This window comes from Chinchilla lanigera, unplaced genomic scaffold (assembly GCF_000276665.1).
Source record: "Chinchilla lanigera isolate Chin_1 unplaced genomic scaffold, ChiLan1.0 scaffold00053, whole genome shotgun sequence".
Classification (NCBI taxonomy): Eukaryota; Metazoa; Chordata; class Mammalia; order Rodentia; family Chinchillidae; genus Chinchilla; species Chinchilla lanigera.
In genome coordinates, this window is record NW_004955454.1 from 7,967,842 (window position 1) to 7,985,884 (window position 18,043).

Genomic DNA, 18,043 nt, shown 5'->3' on the forward strand with positions numbered 1-18,043 from the left:
TTATGTGCCAGCCCATACTGCCATGCATTTGTAGTGCTGTGAAGCGTGGTGGTAAAAAGGCAAGCTGTGGTGTGGAAAGTGGGCTTTTATACTGGACTTGCCACTGAGCTGTGTGACCTTGGGAAGGTCATGTGAGTTCTTCAGTTCCCAGTGCTTTCAATGTATATAAACAAATGTATATAAACAAATATGCGTAAATTTAATGTATATATAAACAGATTTATAACATTCCTCGTTTCTGTGGGTTATGATTTTTAATCCATTCTACAAAGCATAGAACACAAAGTAGTTAGTGTTCGTTTGACATTAAAGTTGCAGTGTATACTTGTCATTATTAATATGTCCGGAAGGATTACTGTGAAGTAGGAAGTGAAAGAGATGTTTTGGTTTCAGGGGAGAGAGCAGCTACACAAAATGATACAGTTGCTTTTAAGAAGATGTCATTTTTTCTTTCTACTCTGAAATTGTATGTGTGTCTATGTGTGTGTGCAGGAGAACATGAGTGCAAGAGCACCAAGACAGGATTCTAAGGGAGAGTTCATACTTTTAACTGAACATGTGGTAAGGTTTGGGGATGTGTCACATTAGATGCTGTTGAGGATATGGAAGACCTCTCTTGGTAGAGTCTTGGCCAATAGTCCTAGGGAAGATAATGGAAAATTGGAAGGTATGTGGTTGGATTCCAAGGACTGGAAGTCAGAATGACAGGAAAGACCAGCTTGAAAAAAGGCATGCAAACTGGAAATAAAGGAGATTCTAGGCTGAGATACGTGTGTTCCTCTGGCCTCCCGGTACCAGGAATTGAACTCACGCTTGCCAGGCAGGTGCTGTGCTGCTGAGCTAAATCCCCAGCCTGATATGTCTGTGTTAAGATCTTAGGAATACCTTCAGCAGTGCTGAGGTCTAAACAATAGAAACGTATGACAGAGTGGAAGTGTGAGAAGGTTTAGTGGATGGTGAAAATTTTGCCAGGTTGGGCCAGAAGGTTAAGGGAATGTCCTAGAAAACTAGGAATGTAAGATTTGTTCTCCATCAAACACAGTAACTCCCCATATGACAGTTGAGTGTTGATGCTGACCCCACAGCGAGGGCTTTTTTGATTAGGAACAGCAGCCCTAATGGAAAGAGGAGTGGACCATGGGCAGAGCCACTGCAGCATTCTAGAGAAAACTTTGGGTGCATTTTCTAAGATGGAACACAATTCTCATTGAAAATCCTTAGAGTTTATATGAACTTTCTGGTCGTCCCTGTTGATTTAATGCACAGTTCTTGGTATTTTAGGTAGGGAAAATGTTCATTTTATGATTTCCTTGTTATTGAGGACAGTATAAAATTAAGTAGGAATTTTGTGTATGTTCTGCATTGCTGTTAATGTTTAATATAGTCCTTTCTGTAACATTTTCATTTTGAGGGGTTATTAGACTCAGCATTTTTTGGGGGTAGAATGCTTTCTAAAGGAAATTTTGTGCTTTGGGGAAATAATTTGTAAAGATTTGGATAATGCTGAATTTAAATATGCGTAGCTCTTATAATTTTGAGCTTTGTACATTTACACTGACATTCTTTTGTATAGGAGTTAAAGTTCCTCGTAATTTTCGCTTGTTGGAAGAACTTGAAGAAGGACAAAAAGGAGTAGGAGATGGTACAGTTAGCTGGGGCCTTGAAGATGATGAAGATATGACACTTACAAGGTGGACAGGCATGATTATTGGGCCACCAAGGGTTAGTGCTATAAATTATGTTTTCTTTTAATATTGTTACTTTAGAATAAACATTTTATTTTGTTCTAATTAATATTAAAATAATTATTACTTTTAACAAATAATTTTAATTTATTTTATGTACATTTATTGATGCCTCTTGCATGCAGGGTATAATACTTGATTATCTGCAGGATTGTGGGGGGAGGAAGATTGACATGGTCATTGCCATCGAGGTGTTTGTAGTTTAGTAGAAGACAAAAAAATCAGTGCAAATGACAGATTTTAAATATGGCAGAGCAAGTTCACTACGGGACTTTAGAATATGTTTTTTCTAGCTGGAATAATTGAGGAAAGCTGAACAGTGGAGGAAGTTGCCTTTGGAATGAGCCTTAAAGGACAGACTGGTAGGATTTCTGAAGGTGGTGATTGGGATGGAGAACATTCCAGATAGAGAGGAAAAAAGGTGAGGAAATGGAGGGGATATTTGGGAAATAGGAAAAGATGATTTTGACATAACATGTTACTAACTCCCTTCCCCCTTATCTGTAATTGAAGGTTTCCGATGGTATTGAGTGCCCATTGATATTTGCCCTCTGATGTTTCACATGCCATGGAAACACTGTATGCCTCACTCTTCATTTATAAAGTATATTTAAATGTCTAGGATTCTGCTGGGGGCGTGTAACTCAGTGGTAGAGTACATGCTTAGCATATGCAAGGCCCTAAGTTCAGTACCTAACACAAACAAAACAAAACACAAAAGCTAGCATTGTTACATATTTTCTAGTATCATTGGTAGTTATCCTGTAGTACATTATTCTTAGGTCTTTCTCAGGTTTAAGTTTTATCTTTACTCAGTAGTAGTAGGATACTAAATTGCTCAGTAGGAATAATTCTAGATTGGAGTTTTTCTACATTTTCTTCCCCAGAGGTCCTATCCACTCTACTTACTGCAGTGAGTGTTTGAAGTGTGTATTATGTAATGTTTTTGCCTTGTTGGAAGCAACATAAAATTGAAGGATTTTTTTTTTTTTTGTCTTTGGTTTTGTATAATGTTTATACTTTCTGATAAGAGCATTTGAACTATTCTGTTGTTGGGTAGTGTTTAGGTTTTGTCTTATACAAAAGAAGAATGGATCTGGTCATTACCAGCAGTATTTTTAGGGAATGAACTAACGTGCCATGTTTTCATGTTAGTTTTGGTATTCCTTTGCAAAATTCGCACACACTCCTTATATTCTGATGTTCCCCTCCCTGCTCTGATTTCTCCAGAAGACATTTGGCAAAAGACATGATTGATGGGTACAAGTTTTTATAACTTGGTATTTATAATGAAAACCTTGATTTTTCACTGCCTGTAAACATTATTACCACAGTCTGGTTAAAAAAGTACTTTAAACTTATGAACATTCTGACTTGGAATAGTTTGAAGATTTAAACTAGAACTTTGTGTAATACAAATTTGAAATTATTTTGATTTGGTTTTTCTCCAGCTGCTGCTTCTAGTACTTTTTTTTTTTTTTTTAATGAGATGGAATGTCCATGTGTTGTCAGGCTGGCCTCAAACTTGGCAATCCTCCTGCCTTAGCCTCCTGAGTAGCTGGGACTATAGGTGTGCACTACTGTGCCTGTCTCTTCCAGTGGACTTTATACCTTAAGAATGTTTTGGAGCTTGTGTATGAGTTTCATCAGGGGACCCATAATATAGTTTGCAGATGCAAAGAGATTGCTATACCCCGTACTTGCTCTCTTACCTATTGGGAGTCCCCAGCAGGATTCCACAAGTTAGCTACCTTTCCTGGATAGCTGGGAAGGGCTACCTTGAGCCATAGGAAGGGCTGTGGGCACCTGTGTGCCTACTGTTCATAAACTGTGTTCAGGCCTTGTATGTTCCTATGTCTTCAGAGATAAAGATTTTTTTCTGGGCATAGGGAGTGAACCTTTAGAATCAGTGACTTCAGGGGAAGGTTACATAGGTCTTACATCTCCTTCAGGGAAGAAAGGACGATGGAAAGGTGAAAATGACCTTCCTGCTTCTGTTCTTTTCTCTAATGACAAAATGCCATATTTGGAGGTAGTGTGCCCTGAACGCCCCCAGAGCACTGGCAAGGAGAGTTGTGACCTGCAGAGGCATAGCATTTTTCCTGAGGCGGACTCTGCCTCGGATGCTATGATATCTTTGCGTCACTCACTCACCAGTTCTCTCAAAGATGGGTGCACCATCTACTTAGTTGCGGCTTCATGAAATGGCAAAGGTTAGTATCTCACTCTGTTTTTTTTAGAAGGCCTGATATGAGAATAATTTTGTCCCCAGTTTTGAATATCCACATACAGCCAGGATACTAGGAAAACGCTTACATTAAAACTGTTACAAATTGCATGATTGTCTTTTAATTTTTTGTATGTTAAGATCCTTAATTTTTTTTCCAGTGCTGGGGATTGAATTGAGCCCCTCACATATATGCTAAGCACATGCTGTACAACTGAGCTTCACTTGAACCCAAGCCCCTATGATTCTTCTTTTTAAAGATATTTTTCCAGTATTTACTTGGATTTATGGGATTAGCAATTTTGGTTTTCTGTGTGTTTTCCAGTTTTCTGTAGCAGTATTTCTTGGCATTAGAGGTACTATCTCTGTCTTCTGAAGTTGTGAGAATTAAATGCAATGACAGACAGTAGAACACCTGACTGTTTTTTTTCTGCTTTGCTTTCTATTTTATTTTGCTGTTGCTTTCTATTTTATTTTGCTGTTGCTTTCTATTTTATTTTGTTGTTGCTTTTATTAGGTAAGAGATTTAGCCATTAATTTAAAATTCATAGGTGCTAAAATTAATCAAAGCCAAAAGTTGGATGATGTTTACTGTAAGCATTGAATCAGATTACATACTGGGGAAAAATTAAGGAAGAATTTTTTTTTTCTTCTATTTTAAAGAGAGTAGTAAAAGAAAGAAAGGAAGAAAAAAGAACAATAGCAGCATACCAACATCGCAAACATTAACAAAGCAAAGCAAGAACATTAAAAGTGATACAGGGTTTCAAAACAAAATAGGAATTAATAGTGGTTGTTGTGTTACGTATTGTTATGTTCAGCTACATTGCTCAGATTACCAGATGTAAGAATAGAAGATTGTTCAAACCATTAAAGAGAATAAAAAATAATTAGATAAAACATTAGAGATAATGCAGAGTTTCATTAGACAAGATGGTAGGAATTCACCGATGGTTGTTCCATTGCATGTTGTTGTTTTCAAATCGGTTGCTCAGATTATCAGATAAAAGCATGCAACACTGGTCAGAACATAAAAAATTTTAAGCATTAACTATTCCTTTCAATATATCATCAGACATCAGCAGTATAGTTATCCCAGCTATTCATACATATATATATATTTTGCCTTCTTTCCCTCATCCCAGTTTGTCAGAAGTAGATTCTGTTTCTGTCCAGGGGTGACAGATTGTCCCGAGAATGAGATACCCACGGATGAAAAGAAAAGCAAGAGAAAAAAGAAAAGAGAGGCATAATTCTGGGATCAGGAGGCTTGCAGCCTCTTGGATTGCAGCAGCCTCTCGGACTGCATCCCCGATTACCAATCTCAGTCACCTTTTATTGAGCGAGAACCAGGGGTGTAACTAGTACACATGGGGGGGTACCAAACTTTTTTTTTAGGAAGGATAATACAGCTCAGTTATCGTAAGTATGAGATTTGACTTAGTAAGCCATCATGTTATCATTCCTTCTGCATGTCTTAGTAAAGTATTTAGTGTTGACCTCATGGCTTTCCACAAGGACGCAGGTTTTGTGATCTTATCCTTTCTACCAGTGCTTTTGCTAGACTCCGTCCAGAACTAAACAATCAAATGGCTTCATCAGGCCTGAGGCAATACACTGAAAGAGTAATTAAAGGATTATCCTTCTCCACATGTAATCCAACACACACCTGTAATCCCAGCATTTGGGAGGATGAGGCAGGAAGATCGTAAACTCAAGGCCAGTCTGGGCTGTATAATGAAGCCTTACCGTAAGAAACCCAAACAAACAATAACATATCATTGTGTGTCCTAACGAATGTCTTTTTCCACACCAGTTGTTCCTTCCTTTGAGCAATTTCTTCCCCTTTCATATCATCTGTTGTACATTTTGAGACAATACGATGTTTACACATGTGGGTCTGATTTATTTCACTTATGAATATGGTCTCGAGTTGCATCCATTTACCTACAAAAGCCTTGAGTTTATCTTTTTTATAGCTGTGTAGTACTGCATTGTATAAATATCACATCTTTTTTATCCATTCCTCAGTTGATGGGCATTTGGGTTGTTTCCAAGGTTTAGCTATAACAGATTTTGCTGCTATAAACATGGGTGTACATATATTTCTGTGGTATGATGTTTTTAATTCCTCTGGGAAAATACCCAGAAGGTGAATAGCTGTGTTAAGTGGGACTTCCAATCCTAGTTTTGTGAGGAATCTCCAAACTGATTTCCACAGTGGTTTCACCTATCTACACTCCCACCAGCAGTGGAGTAGGGTTCCTTTTCCCCCGCAGACTCTCCAGCATTTATTGGTTGATTTCTTGATGATAGCCATTCTTTCTGGGGTGAGATGGAATCTCAGTGTTGTTTTAATTTCCATTTCTCAAATGACTAATGACGTTGAACATTTTTTCGTATGTATTTATTTGCCATTAGTATTTCTTCATTTGAGAAATGTGTATTCATCTCAAATGCCCACTTTCAGATCAGGTCTTTGAATTTGGGGGGCCTGATTTTTGTAATTCTTTATATGTCCTAGATAGAAGTCGTTAGTCTGAGGGGCAGTTGGCTAAAATTTTTTCCCAATTCGTGGGTTTTCTTTTTACTCTGTTGGTGATTTCTTTTGATGTGCAAAAACTTTGCAATAAAATGAGGTCCCAGTTGTTGATTCTTTGAAGTATTTCCCATGCAGTTTGGTTTTTATTCATGAACTCTCTGCCTGTGTCTTCAACAATTTTACCTACTGTTTCTTCCAATAGATTTAGTGTCTTCAACATTTTTACCTACTGTTTCTTCCAATAGATTGAGTGTTTCTGTTTTAATATTTAGATCTTTAATCCACTTTGACTTCAGTTTAGTGCATGGTGAAAGACCATGGGTCTAGTTTTAGTCTTTGGCATGTGGAAAGCCAGTTTTTCCAGCACCATTTATTAAAGATGCTGTCTTCCTTCCATTGTACATGTTTGGCCCCTTTGTCGATGATAAGGTGGCTGAATGTGTTTGTAGTTGTGTGTTCATCTTCTAATCTGTTCCACTGATCTTCAGGTCTGTTTTTTTGCCAGTACCATGCTGATTTTATTACAGTGGCTTTTGTAATATGATTTCAGTCAGGAATTGAGATACCTCCTCCCTTTCCTTTGTTTCCCAGGATTGTTTTGCTATTCTAGGCCTCTTCTGGTTCCACATGAATTTCAGGAATGTTTTCTCTAGATCTGTGAGGTATACTAATGGTATTTTAATTGGAATTGCATTGAATGTCTACAACAGTTTTGGGAGTATGGTCATTTAGAGAATGTTAGTACTTCCTTTCCATGAACAAGGAATATCTTTCCATTTTCTGATATCCTCTTTGATCTCTTCAGAGCGCTATAATTTTCACTGTATAGATCTTTTATTTGTTTTATTAGATTGATTCCTAAGTATTTCATCTTTTTAGATGCTATTGTGAAAGGTGTGATTTCCCTAATTTCTCTCTCAGTCTGTTTGTTACTTGTGTACAGGAATGCTATTGACTTCTGAGTGTTAACTTTGTATCCAGCTATGCTACTGAATTTGGTTATTAAATCCATGAGCCTTTTGGTGGAGGTCTTCTATGCAGAGTATCATCTCAACTGCGAATAATGACAATTTCACTTCTTCCTTTCCTATCCTTGTTCCTTTTATTTCTCTCACTTGTCTCATTACTCTAGCCAATATTTCTAGAACTGTATTGAATAGGAGTGGTGAGAGTGGACATCCTTGTCTTGTTCCTGATTTTAAAGTGAAAGCTTTCAATTTTTGACCATCTAGTATGATGTTAACTGTTGGTTTGTCATAGATAGCTTTGATCAGCTTGAGGTAAAGGCCATCTATTCCTATTTTCTGTAGGGTTTTTTATCATGAATGAGTGTTGGACTTCGTTGAAGCCTTTTTCTGCATCTATGGAGATGATCATGTGATTTTTGTCTCTGGCTCTATTGACATGGTGTATTGCATTAATTGATCTGCGTGTATTGAACCATCCCTGCATTCCTAGGATGAATCCCACTTGGTGTATAATCTTCTTGATGATTTGTTGTATTCTGTTTGCTAGTATTTTATTGAGAATTTTTGCATCTGTATTATTAGGGATACTGGTGCCTGTAGTTCTCTTTTTTGGCTGGGTCTTTCTTTGGTCGTGGTATCAGGAATAATACTTCCCTCCAGGAATGAGGTGGAGAGAATTCCTTCCCTTTCAATTTCATTAAAGAGTTTGAGAAGAATTGGTGTTAAATCTTCTCTAAATTTCTTGTAGAATTCAGCTATGAATCCATCAGGACCTGGGCTTTTCTTCATTGGCAAGTTGTTTATTACATTCTCAATTTCACTGGCTGATACTGAGTTATTCAGGATTTTTATATCTTCTTCATTCAGCTTTGGTAATTCATATGTATCTAGAAATCTGTCCATTTCCTCTGTGTTTTTCATCCTATGAAAGTAAAGATTTTCAAAGTAGGTATTGATAGTCTTCTGAATTTGCACAGGATCTGTAGTAATTTCACCCCTTTCATTCCTTATTGCATGTATTTCAGTTTTTTCTTTCCTTTTTTTTTGGATAAGGTTGGCTAGGAGTTTATCTATTTCATTTATTCTTTCAAAGAACCAACTCTTTGATTCCTTAATTCTCTGTATTGTTTTTTTAGTCTCCATTGCATTAATTTCTGCCCTGAGCTTTATAATTTCCTGTCTTCATTGGGCTTTGGGTTTGACTTGCTCTTCTTTTTCTGCAAACTTGACATGCAGCATAATATTGTTTATTTGTGCTCGTTCTGTTTTCCTGAGGTGGGAATTTACCGCTATAAATTTCCCTCTGAGGACTGCTTTCATTGCGTCCCACAGGTTACTGTAAGTTGTATCTACATTTTTGTTTGATTGTAGATAGTGTTTAATTTCTACTTTGAATTCATCTGTGACCCATTGGTTGTTCAGGAGGGTGTTATTTAATTTCCACGTGTTTATGGACTTTTTGTGATTTCTTTTGTCATTAATTTCTAATTTCATTGTACTATGGTCTGATAGTATGCATGGAATAATTTCAATTCCTTTGCATTTACTAGAGCATGTTCTGTGTGCTAACATATGGTCTATTTCAGAGAATGTCCAGTGTGAAGCTGAAAAGAATGTGTATTCTGATGCTGTGGGATGGAACACTATAAAGGTCTACTAAGTCTATTTGTTCACAAGTTTGGTTAAGTTCTGTTATTTCTTTGCTGATTTTTTGTGTAGTTGATCTCTCTCTTTGTGATAATGGTATGTTAAGGTCCCCTGTTATGATTGTGTTGCTGCTTATTTGATTTTTCATGTCTGTTAAAATTTGTCTTGTATAGTTGGGTGCTCCTATATTTGGTGCATAGATGTTTATGATAGTTATCTCTTCCTCTTGAAGTTTTCCCCTTGCAAGTATGCAGTGACCTTTTTTATGTCTTGATTGTTCTTGGTTTGAAGTTTACATTGTCTGCAAACAGGATAGCTATGCCCGCTTTTTTCTGGGTTTCTGTCGCATGGAGTATTGTTTTCCATCCTTTAATTTTCAGTCTGTGAATTTCCTTTTGAGTTAAATGTGTTTCTTGTTTACAGCATATTGTTGAATTTTGTTTCTTGAGCCACTCTGTCAGTCTGCTTCTTTTGATTGGAACATTGAGACCGTTTACATTGATGGTTATAACGGATATGTATTGGCTTATGTTTGTCATGTTTTTTTCCTGCTGTTGGGGCCTCCTTTTTCCCTCTGCTTAATTGCTTGCTCTGCTTTGTTGTTCCTTTCTGTTGTTGTTCTTGAAGTTGTGGTCTGTTTTATTTCTTTCTAGGATTCTTTTAGTACTTTCTATAGGATTGGTTTGGCAGTCATGAATTTCTTCAGTTGTTCTTTATCGTGGAAATATTTTATTTCTCCATTAAATTTGAAGGGTCTTTTTGCAGGGTACGTCAGTCTGGGTTGGAAGTTGTTTTCTTTCAGTGCCTCAAATACTTCATTCCAAGCTCTTTTTGACTTGATGATTTGTGTTGAGAAATCTGCCAGGATTCTGATGGCCTTTCCTTTATCAGTGATCTGTTTCTTTTCTCTAATAGCTTTTAATATTCTGATCTTTTGTTGAGTTTCTTGGATCTTGATCACTATATGTCTGGGGGTAGATTTATTTTGGTTATGGTTAACTGGAGTTCTATGTGCTTTACTTATCTGTATGTCCAATGCTTTTCCATGCCTGGGAAATTTTCTGCTATTATTTCTGCAAATTGTCCTTTTATGTCATTTGTATTGACACCTACTGTATCATTGATACCTATTAATCTTAGATTGTTTTTCTTTGCTTCATCTTACAGTTGTTAAATTGTTATTTCTTGGTTCCTTGTTGTTTTTAAGGGATCCTTCCTTTCACATTTGTTAGCGGCAGTGCCCTCTTCAAGGTCTGAAAATCTATCTTTAGCTTCTTTCAGGTGGTTTTCCCAGCTTTCCATGGAATTTTTAATTTCCTGGATATCTGTTTGAATCTGTGTCATGCATTCTAGTTCTTTTCTATACTGTTCTCTCAAGGTTTCCATGAGTTGTCTGTGCCCCGCTATGTTCTTGTCACTGCCTTCTTTGGATATTTGAATAATTCTATCATTATTGCCATTTTCTTTTTTTCTGTGAGAGATTATTTCTGATCTGATGTCTTCCATGGCCTGATGGAGTTGTGTCTTTACTTCAGTTGCTATCATTTCACAAATTTCAGGTGTCTGACTTTCAGGCTCTTCTGTGTTGATGTCTCCTGGACTTGTTTTAGGTGGTGTAGAGGTCTGAGATTGCAGTTTGCTCCTTCATTTTGTGATTTTTAAAGATCTAGAGTTTCCCTGGAGCTCAGTGTCACTCCCGCGATTGTGTAGGAGTGGCAGGGTGAGTGTCCAAAGATCCCCAGTGCTCAGTGTGGCTCCTGTTCTGGTATATGGGGGCAAGATGGGGTCCCACATGCTCACGAAACTTTCTTGCATTCATTTGGCTCCCATTCTGGTGTGGGAGGGGTGAGGGAGACTCACTGGCGATCTGAAGCTGTCTCGGGTTCAGCTTGGCTTCCACAAGGTTTGGGGAGATGCAGGTTGTGGTCACCGAGGCTTCAGATGTTGCCCAGGACCCAGCCCAGTTCCCATGCTGGAAGGGGAGGGGTGAGGGTGGTGTCCTCAAGGCTGCTGACTGTCCGGGTTTCAGCTGGGGTCCCACAGGGGTGCAGGTTGTGCTGGGAGTGACCACTGAGGCCTTAGAAGGTGTCCGGGCTCTACCTGCCTCACCCACTAGTGTGGGAGGTGCGGGGGTGGCTCACCAGCATTCCTGATGATGTCTGGGGTTCAGCCTAGCTCCCGTGGGGATCTGAAGATACAGGGAGTGGCCACCAGGAAGAATTTACATATAGTAAAATGTCTAGAACTTGCCATGAGTTTGACAAATATACCTGTTACCTACCCCTTATTGAGGTACAGAATATTTCATTCACTGTAGAAAGTTCCCTGTGCCCTTCTCCACCCCACCCCTCCTTCTAGTACTAGAGCATAGTGTTGAGCATAGTTCTAGAAAGTTCCGCTTTGATAAGTGGAATCATACAGTTTGTATACTGATGGTTCTGCTTCTTTATTCAGCATGTCTAAGGGACTCAGTTATGTTGTCACAGGGAACAGGAGTATGTTTGTTTTTAATGCTAAGTAGTCTTTTATTGTATGGATATATGGTAATATGTTTATCAGTTCTGTTGTTCAGGAGCATTTGGAGTTTATCTTTTTGGCTATTCCAAATAAAATTACTATGAGCATTCTTGTGAAAGTCCTTTTGTGCACATGTTAGTTTTTTGCTTCTCTTGGGCAAATGCATGGGAATGGAATTGGTGCATTCTATGTGTTTGGTTATTTATTTTTCTAAAAAAGGGCTAAATTGGGCCATTCCTCACCTCCAGCAGAATATGGGAGTTGTGATTGTTTGCAAATACATCAAGTACATTACAGAAATTCAGAGCTGGGAGAACTGTTTTTTTTTCTTTTTAAATATAAGGTCTTTAGAGTCTGATGTTACTTCAGAATGGAGAACTTCAAACAAGATAATGTCATGAGATCTGATTTTAGTCGTTATTGTATATTATCCAAATTGCAGGTCATATTACTGCTTGCTACTAAACTTGGATGAGTTTTAATCAGCTCTTTCTTTTCCAAAATTTTGAAATACTTAATAACATGTGTCAGATTATTGCATACATTTTACATTACTCCACTTGGCAGTAGCTTTTTTATTTATAGGACAGGGATAAGTTTGTTTAAGGGAGATCTGCTGACTGTTAGCTTCTTTTCTCCATGGTTTACACAGGAACCATCAAAGGTATTAAATTTGTCACTTCTCTTTATTTTTTATATTCCCGTTTTAGTAGTAAATTGTAAATTTATCAAGTGAACAAAAGCCATAAGAAGAAAAGTACAGGCATAAAGATAAACTTGCATAGGAATAATCTAGAAGCTTTAAGTCATGGGCTTAAAATGATTGCTATATAAGCTAGTAATGTTAGGAAACTGTTGAAGTGTGAACAAAACAAAACAAAACAACAGAAAGAAACTTATTTTCACTGAGTGTGGTGGTACACACCTGTAATCTCAGCATGGAGGCTGAGGAAGGAGGATCACAAGTTTGAGCCCACCCTGGGCAACATAGTGTCTTAGTGAGATGGTAACTCATAAAATAAAATGGACTGGGAATGTAGTTCAGTACAAAGGCCCTGTTTGCTGTTCCAACTTTGAATTCAGATAATGGGATTTAGCAAGCTACAAAATAGAATAGAGTTTTTTTTTGTTTGTTTGTTTGTTTTTGTTTTTCTTCGGTACAGGGAATTGAACTCACAATCTTGTGCTTGCCAGGCAGGCACTGTGCCCCTGAGCTAAATCCCCAGCCCCAGCAAGCTACAAAATAAATAAGGTCGTAATATAAGTAATAGGATTATGAAATAGTTACATTTTATTGCTGTCAGATGTGTTATTGGTTGCCTTATAAGTAGTGCGACTTTAGTTTTTTATTTAACAAGATGCTTTTGAGAATGAAGAGAGGCACTATCAATAAGGAATACTGGGACAATAGGGATAAGCAGGAGTGCCCTAGAAATTGAAAACCATCATGTATAAGTGACACAAATCAAATAACTTCTCTGCTTGCAATGTAAATTTTTTAGCAAAGTCTACATTTAAGGGGTTTGCTTTTACTTTTTAATTTGTTATATGTGTTGTTTGTACCACAAAATAAGTTTTGATCATGTTGATGTATGCAGAATTATTTTAATTTTAGAATATCTCTACTTTTCAGTATTCTTGCTACATTTTTTCCTAACCATGTCAGTCAAATAACTGCATGTAGAAAAGTAATTCTTAGTCATAAACATTTTTATAGCAAGTACCTTCATATTTTATTTTTCTTTATTATTTTAGGTACTGTAATTATGACTTTTTTTTCTTCCAGACAAATTATGAAAACAGAATATATAGCCTGAAAGTAGAATGTGGACCTAAATACCCAGAAGCTCCTCCATCAGTTAGATTTGTAACAAAAATTAATATGAATGGAATAAATAATTCCAGTGGAATGGTAAGTTAAAATAGTAATTTTATTCTTATATAATATAGTCCAGAGAAAATATTTAAGTTTTTGTTCAGCTGAAAGTCTAAAGTTTGTCTTATATTGTTCTTTTTAAATCAGCCTATTCTTAAAACCCTTAATGTACTTCCTATTTGATATTTTTCTTAGGGTTTAATTCATTGTGCCAATACTCATATTTCTGTTGAATTCTTATTTGGTGAAAAGACGACCATTATTTCTTGCTCTTTTTATTTTATTTTTTGTTATTTGAGATGAGGTCTCACTGTAGTTCATGCTGGCCTCGAACTCATAATAATCCTCCTGTCTAAGCCTTTTGAGTGTTGGGATTACAGATGTGCACCAGCATGCTTTACTTCATTATTTCTCTTTAAATGTTACTTCTCTTTAGGAGTGAGGTACATTTGTGAGATTGAAAGGATAAATGTTAGGAAGGGCTTGTTTCTTTGAGGAACAAGTGTGTCTATTGGAATAAGTGTGTCATGACAGTGTGGTTGTGTCATTGAAGCAAACAAACGAGAAGGTTTATTTATATGTACTTGACTCAGAAGTTAGTAGAAATAGCTGAATTTGCAATATGAGTAGATGGTGAGGCTCCTGTTAAGACTTTGAGCCCAGGCTGTCTTTGTGCCAGGTTGAGAGTACATTCACATGTAGAAAACATGTTAGAAAGCAGAATAATATCATTCTGAGATGAAAACCATCCATTTCAGAAGTCTTTTTCAATTCTTTGATTCAAATTGTGTCCCTTGTGTTACACTGTGATAGTCTGTAGTCACCCTGTTAGTCTGTTTTGCTGGTGTTGGAGTTAAATATTTTGGTGCTTTTTTAGTTTAATTCCTGGGTTGATACTTGTAAATTGCCTGTGGTGAGTAGCTTTATTGTTAGAACCCTTAGGAAATGAATACTACTCAGAGGTGTCTTCCAGGTGTAGTTGGCTGAGCCATTGCAAGATCCTACCTTTTCAGTTTATTGAGGATAAGAAGTTGCTGCCTACTTGGCCTAGCCCCTGGTTCTTTGGCACTGGTCTGTAGTATTTTTTATGACCCTTAGGCAGTCTCAATCTTGGTATAAGAGGAAAAGCAACTGAATAGAATAATTATGTCACATTGGTTAAAGTGGAACAATCAGCAATAACTATGGCATCAAACACAGCCTAGAAAACAACAAACTGAGGTAACTATTAATTTGCCACCTTTAACCATATAAGCTAGATTTGTGGTTAAAGTAACAAAATCCAAAGTGAACCCTTGGCTGGGTGTGGTGGCACATGGCGCATACCTGTAATCCCAGCAATTGGGAGGCTGAGGCAGGAGAATTGTGTGAGTTTGAGGCCAGCCTGGGCCATAAAACAAGACCCTGTCTCAAACAAAACAAAACAAAACAAACAAACAAAACCCCAGAAAATGGTATGCAGTAAACAAGCCCTCAATCTGACAATTTTACCTTTAGGGGAGAAAATTTAAAAGGAGTTGGGGGGAAAGATAGAGAAATAGAAGAGGAAGAGATTAGAAGCAGGGCTGGAGGACAAAGGAAGATCAGGCAACTGTTGGGATGAAGTTTGATGAAGAAGACAGGACGGAAAAAGAGAAGGAAGAAATACAAGCAAGAACAGAACAGAACAGAACCAAAAAATCCAGAAACAGTGTTCACACTCATATAAAAACAAGAACAATCAAGAAAAAATAAAACAAGAAAAGAAGCCAGGCGTGGTGACACACACCTGTAATCCCAGTACTCGGGAGGCTGAGGCAGGAGGATCGTTGCAAGTTTGAGACCAGCCTGGGCTACAAAGTGAACTCAAGTCCAGCCTGAACTGCATAGCAAGACCCTGTCTCAAAAAGACAAAACCAAAACTAAACAAAAAAAACCAAAACAAAAAGAGAAAAGAAAAAGGAAAGTAAAAAAAAGTATGTACACTTCAAGGCATATTTCTGCTGTCACTGGTAGACAGTGTGGGCAGACACAGTCTAGACTTGAATTGATTAATCCCAGCAAGCCAGCGGTAGCTTAATGGGTGGGTAGTCGATAATCCCAGCGAGCCTGCACCTTTAGTTCCATGGAAGTTCAGGCTGGTTTCTAGCTGTGAGGCTGGAACCAGATTTGTTTAGCCTGCAGCAATCTGTGTGCCTCCTGTCAGCTTGAATTTGGCTCCCTGACCTCCTTTAACACTACTCCCTGATGCTGTCACTGGGAGTCACTAGATGGAGCCGGGACGCAGCTGTTCTGAGTGCTGAGCTCAGTTAGCTCCTCTACAAGATTGCTTACTGGTCAATTACCTTCTTGTGGGGGACATCTGAACTCAAATAACTCACTGGCCACTGCGGTCCACTGCATTCACTGCTCAGTTCCACCGATGCATCTCTCCGTGGAGGCCGCTGGGGTCCCCAGTAATCACTGTGGGTATGCAGACTTGAGCTGCCCCTCCCACCCAGTGACTCTGGGCTCAGGGAGAAAGTGATGCTTGCCACTCTTTCTTCTTTGTTGAAGTCTTTTTCTTTGTTCTGCCTGTGGGTTACAGTTCTCAATTCAGATCCTTTCTTGGTCTTGGGGACCGTTTCCCTCTTCTTCCTTTCTCTTCCTCACTTTGTTATGTTCCAGTGTCTGGACACCAAACCTTGGAGAGGCTGTTTCTCTGCTGCTCACTACTCCACCATCAAGTCTCTACAGTATTTTTGTTTTTTCTTTTTTTTTTTTTATTTTAAAGAATAAAAGAAGGATAACATAATAATAGGGGGGACTTAGCAAATTACAGACAAAATGGTAGGAAATTATCAATGGTTATCATTTTACATATTATTGTCTACAAAATAGTTTCTCAGGAAAACAAATAGACAAATAATAGTGAGTTACAGACAAAAGAGGTAGGAGATTATCAAGAGTTGTTGTACTATACTTTGGTATCTTCAAAGTGGCTTCTAAAGAAAATAAATAGAGCTATACATGAGTGACCTATTGAAAAATCATTAACTATTCTCAATGGTCTCTACAGTATTTTTAAAAGAAACATTTCTGACATGTAGACAAGTTTTAGAAAGTGATGTAACCAGCCTCGGTGTATCTTCATCCTAGCTTTATAAAATCTTAACACTTCTCTTATTTGTAACACTTTCTTTTGAGATAAGGTTTCGCTGTGTAGTTCAGGCTAGCCCTGAATTTACTGAGTCACCCAGGAGTGCCTTGAACTCAGGATCTTTCTGCCTTAGTTTCCCAAGTGCTAGGATTACAGACATATCTTTTTAATGCAGAGTACATTGTAAATAGAGTTAACTGTGTGGTTCTCTCCTGTTTCTCCTTCATCTTTCTGCAAAGGTAGCTCTATATGGATTTGTTATCATTTTGTGCATGACTGTGCTTTCACTGTATACTTACGTGTATGCTTCTGCATTGTATCACTTTTTTTATCTTACATTTGCAAGCAATTGTCAGGATCATCTGTGTTAGACTGCAAATTAGATACCATCTTTTTATTTTGTAACACTGTCCTGTACCCTACTTGTTGTTTAGGTTGTTTTCAGCTTTGACTGAAAAGATTGCTACAGTGACCATTCTTGTACAGTATTGTACTCTAGGACTGTTCTTTTCAGGATGGTGTGTTTGTTCCTTTAGTTGTTTAGTTCTAATCTGTCGTAGATCAATACTTTGGTAAAAACCCAATTAAAATTATTAGAAAAATGAAATTTAAATCATGAAATACAGTCTGAAGTTTCTAAAAGGAAATGTTTTCTGTCAAATTGCTTGTGATTTTACTCAGAATTTCTGTTTGTTTTGTAAAGGCTTGTGAAACTCAGTTCATGGCCTGGTGCTATTCTAGAGCATACTTAGAGTAACACTTCTTCAGGAACCACACCTAGAAGAAGAGTGTGCTGAGCTGTGAGGCTTGTCTTCAGCTTGATGAAATATGCCAGGCTGTCTTCGCAGGGCTGTGTTGGTGTCCACCTCGCCAGCAGTGTATTACAGGACCTTGAATACATGTTCCCACTAACTCTTCATGTTCTCATCTGGAATGGGGATTTGAGAATAGAAAAACAAATGCTGATTTTAATTATTATTTGAATGTAGGTGTGTGTTTAGGGGGGTAGGAGTATGGCAAATATATATCAATTTGATTAGTGTGTGGGAGTTTGGATTATTTTATAACTGATAACTAGACAGAATTTCATATTGAGCACCTGATGAATTGTATTTCGTAAGTATCAATGGTGGGTGTTGCTTTAGTAATTTTCATTTATATTTGTTTAATTCAACTGGCATCATAAAGTATCAATTAGAGTGTAGTATGCTGTGAAGGCTCAAGATTTGGAGATTATTGTTTATTGCAGACTGATAAGATACAGATTTTGTACTGACATCATATTTATTTTCTCTTGCTCTGCCCATTTCCCCTTTGCACTCTTGGAATTTCACAGGATTTGCAATCACTTGTGTTTACTTAACTACCATTTACATCTGGAAGTGTTTGTTTCTGCTTTGGAA

The 18,043-nt window shown here is 37.6% G+C and overlaps 1 protein-coding gene across 1 annotated transcript in view; it reads left to right on the forward strand.

Moving 5' to 3' along the window:
- Ube2v2 (ubiquitin-conjugating enzyme E2 variant 2) overlaps positions 1-18,043 on the forward strand; it is a 46,811-nt gene that overhangs the window by 15,966 nt on the left and 12,802 nt on the right. Inside the window, exons 2-3 of the mRNA XM_005396039.2 lie at positions 1,574-1,722; positions 13,433-13,558. Of these exons, the coding sequence (XP_005396096.1) occupies positions 1,574-1,722; positions 13,433-13,558 (275 nt within the window). The remainder of the gene's footprint in view (positions 1-1,573; positions 1,723-13,432; positions 13,559-18,043) is intronic.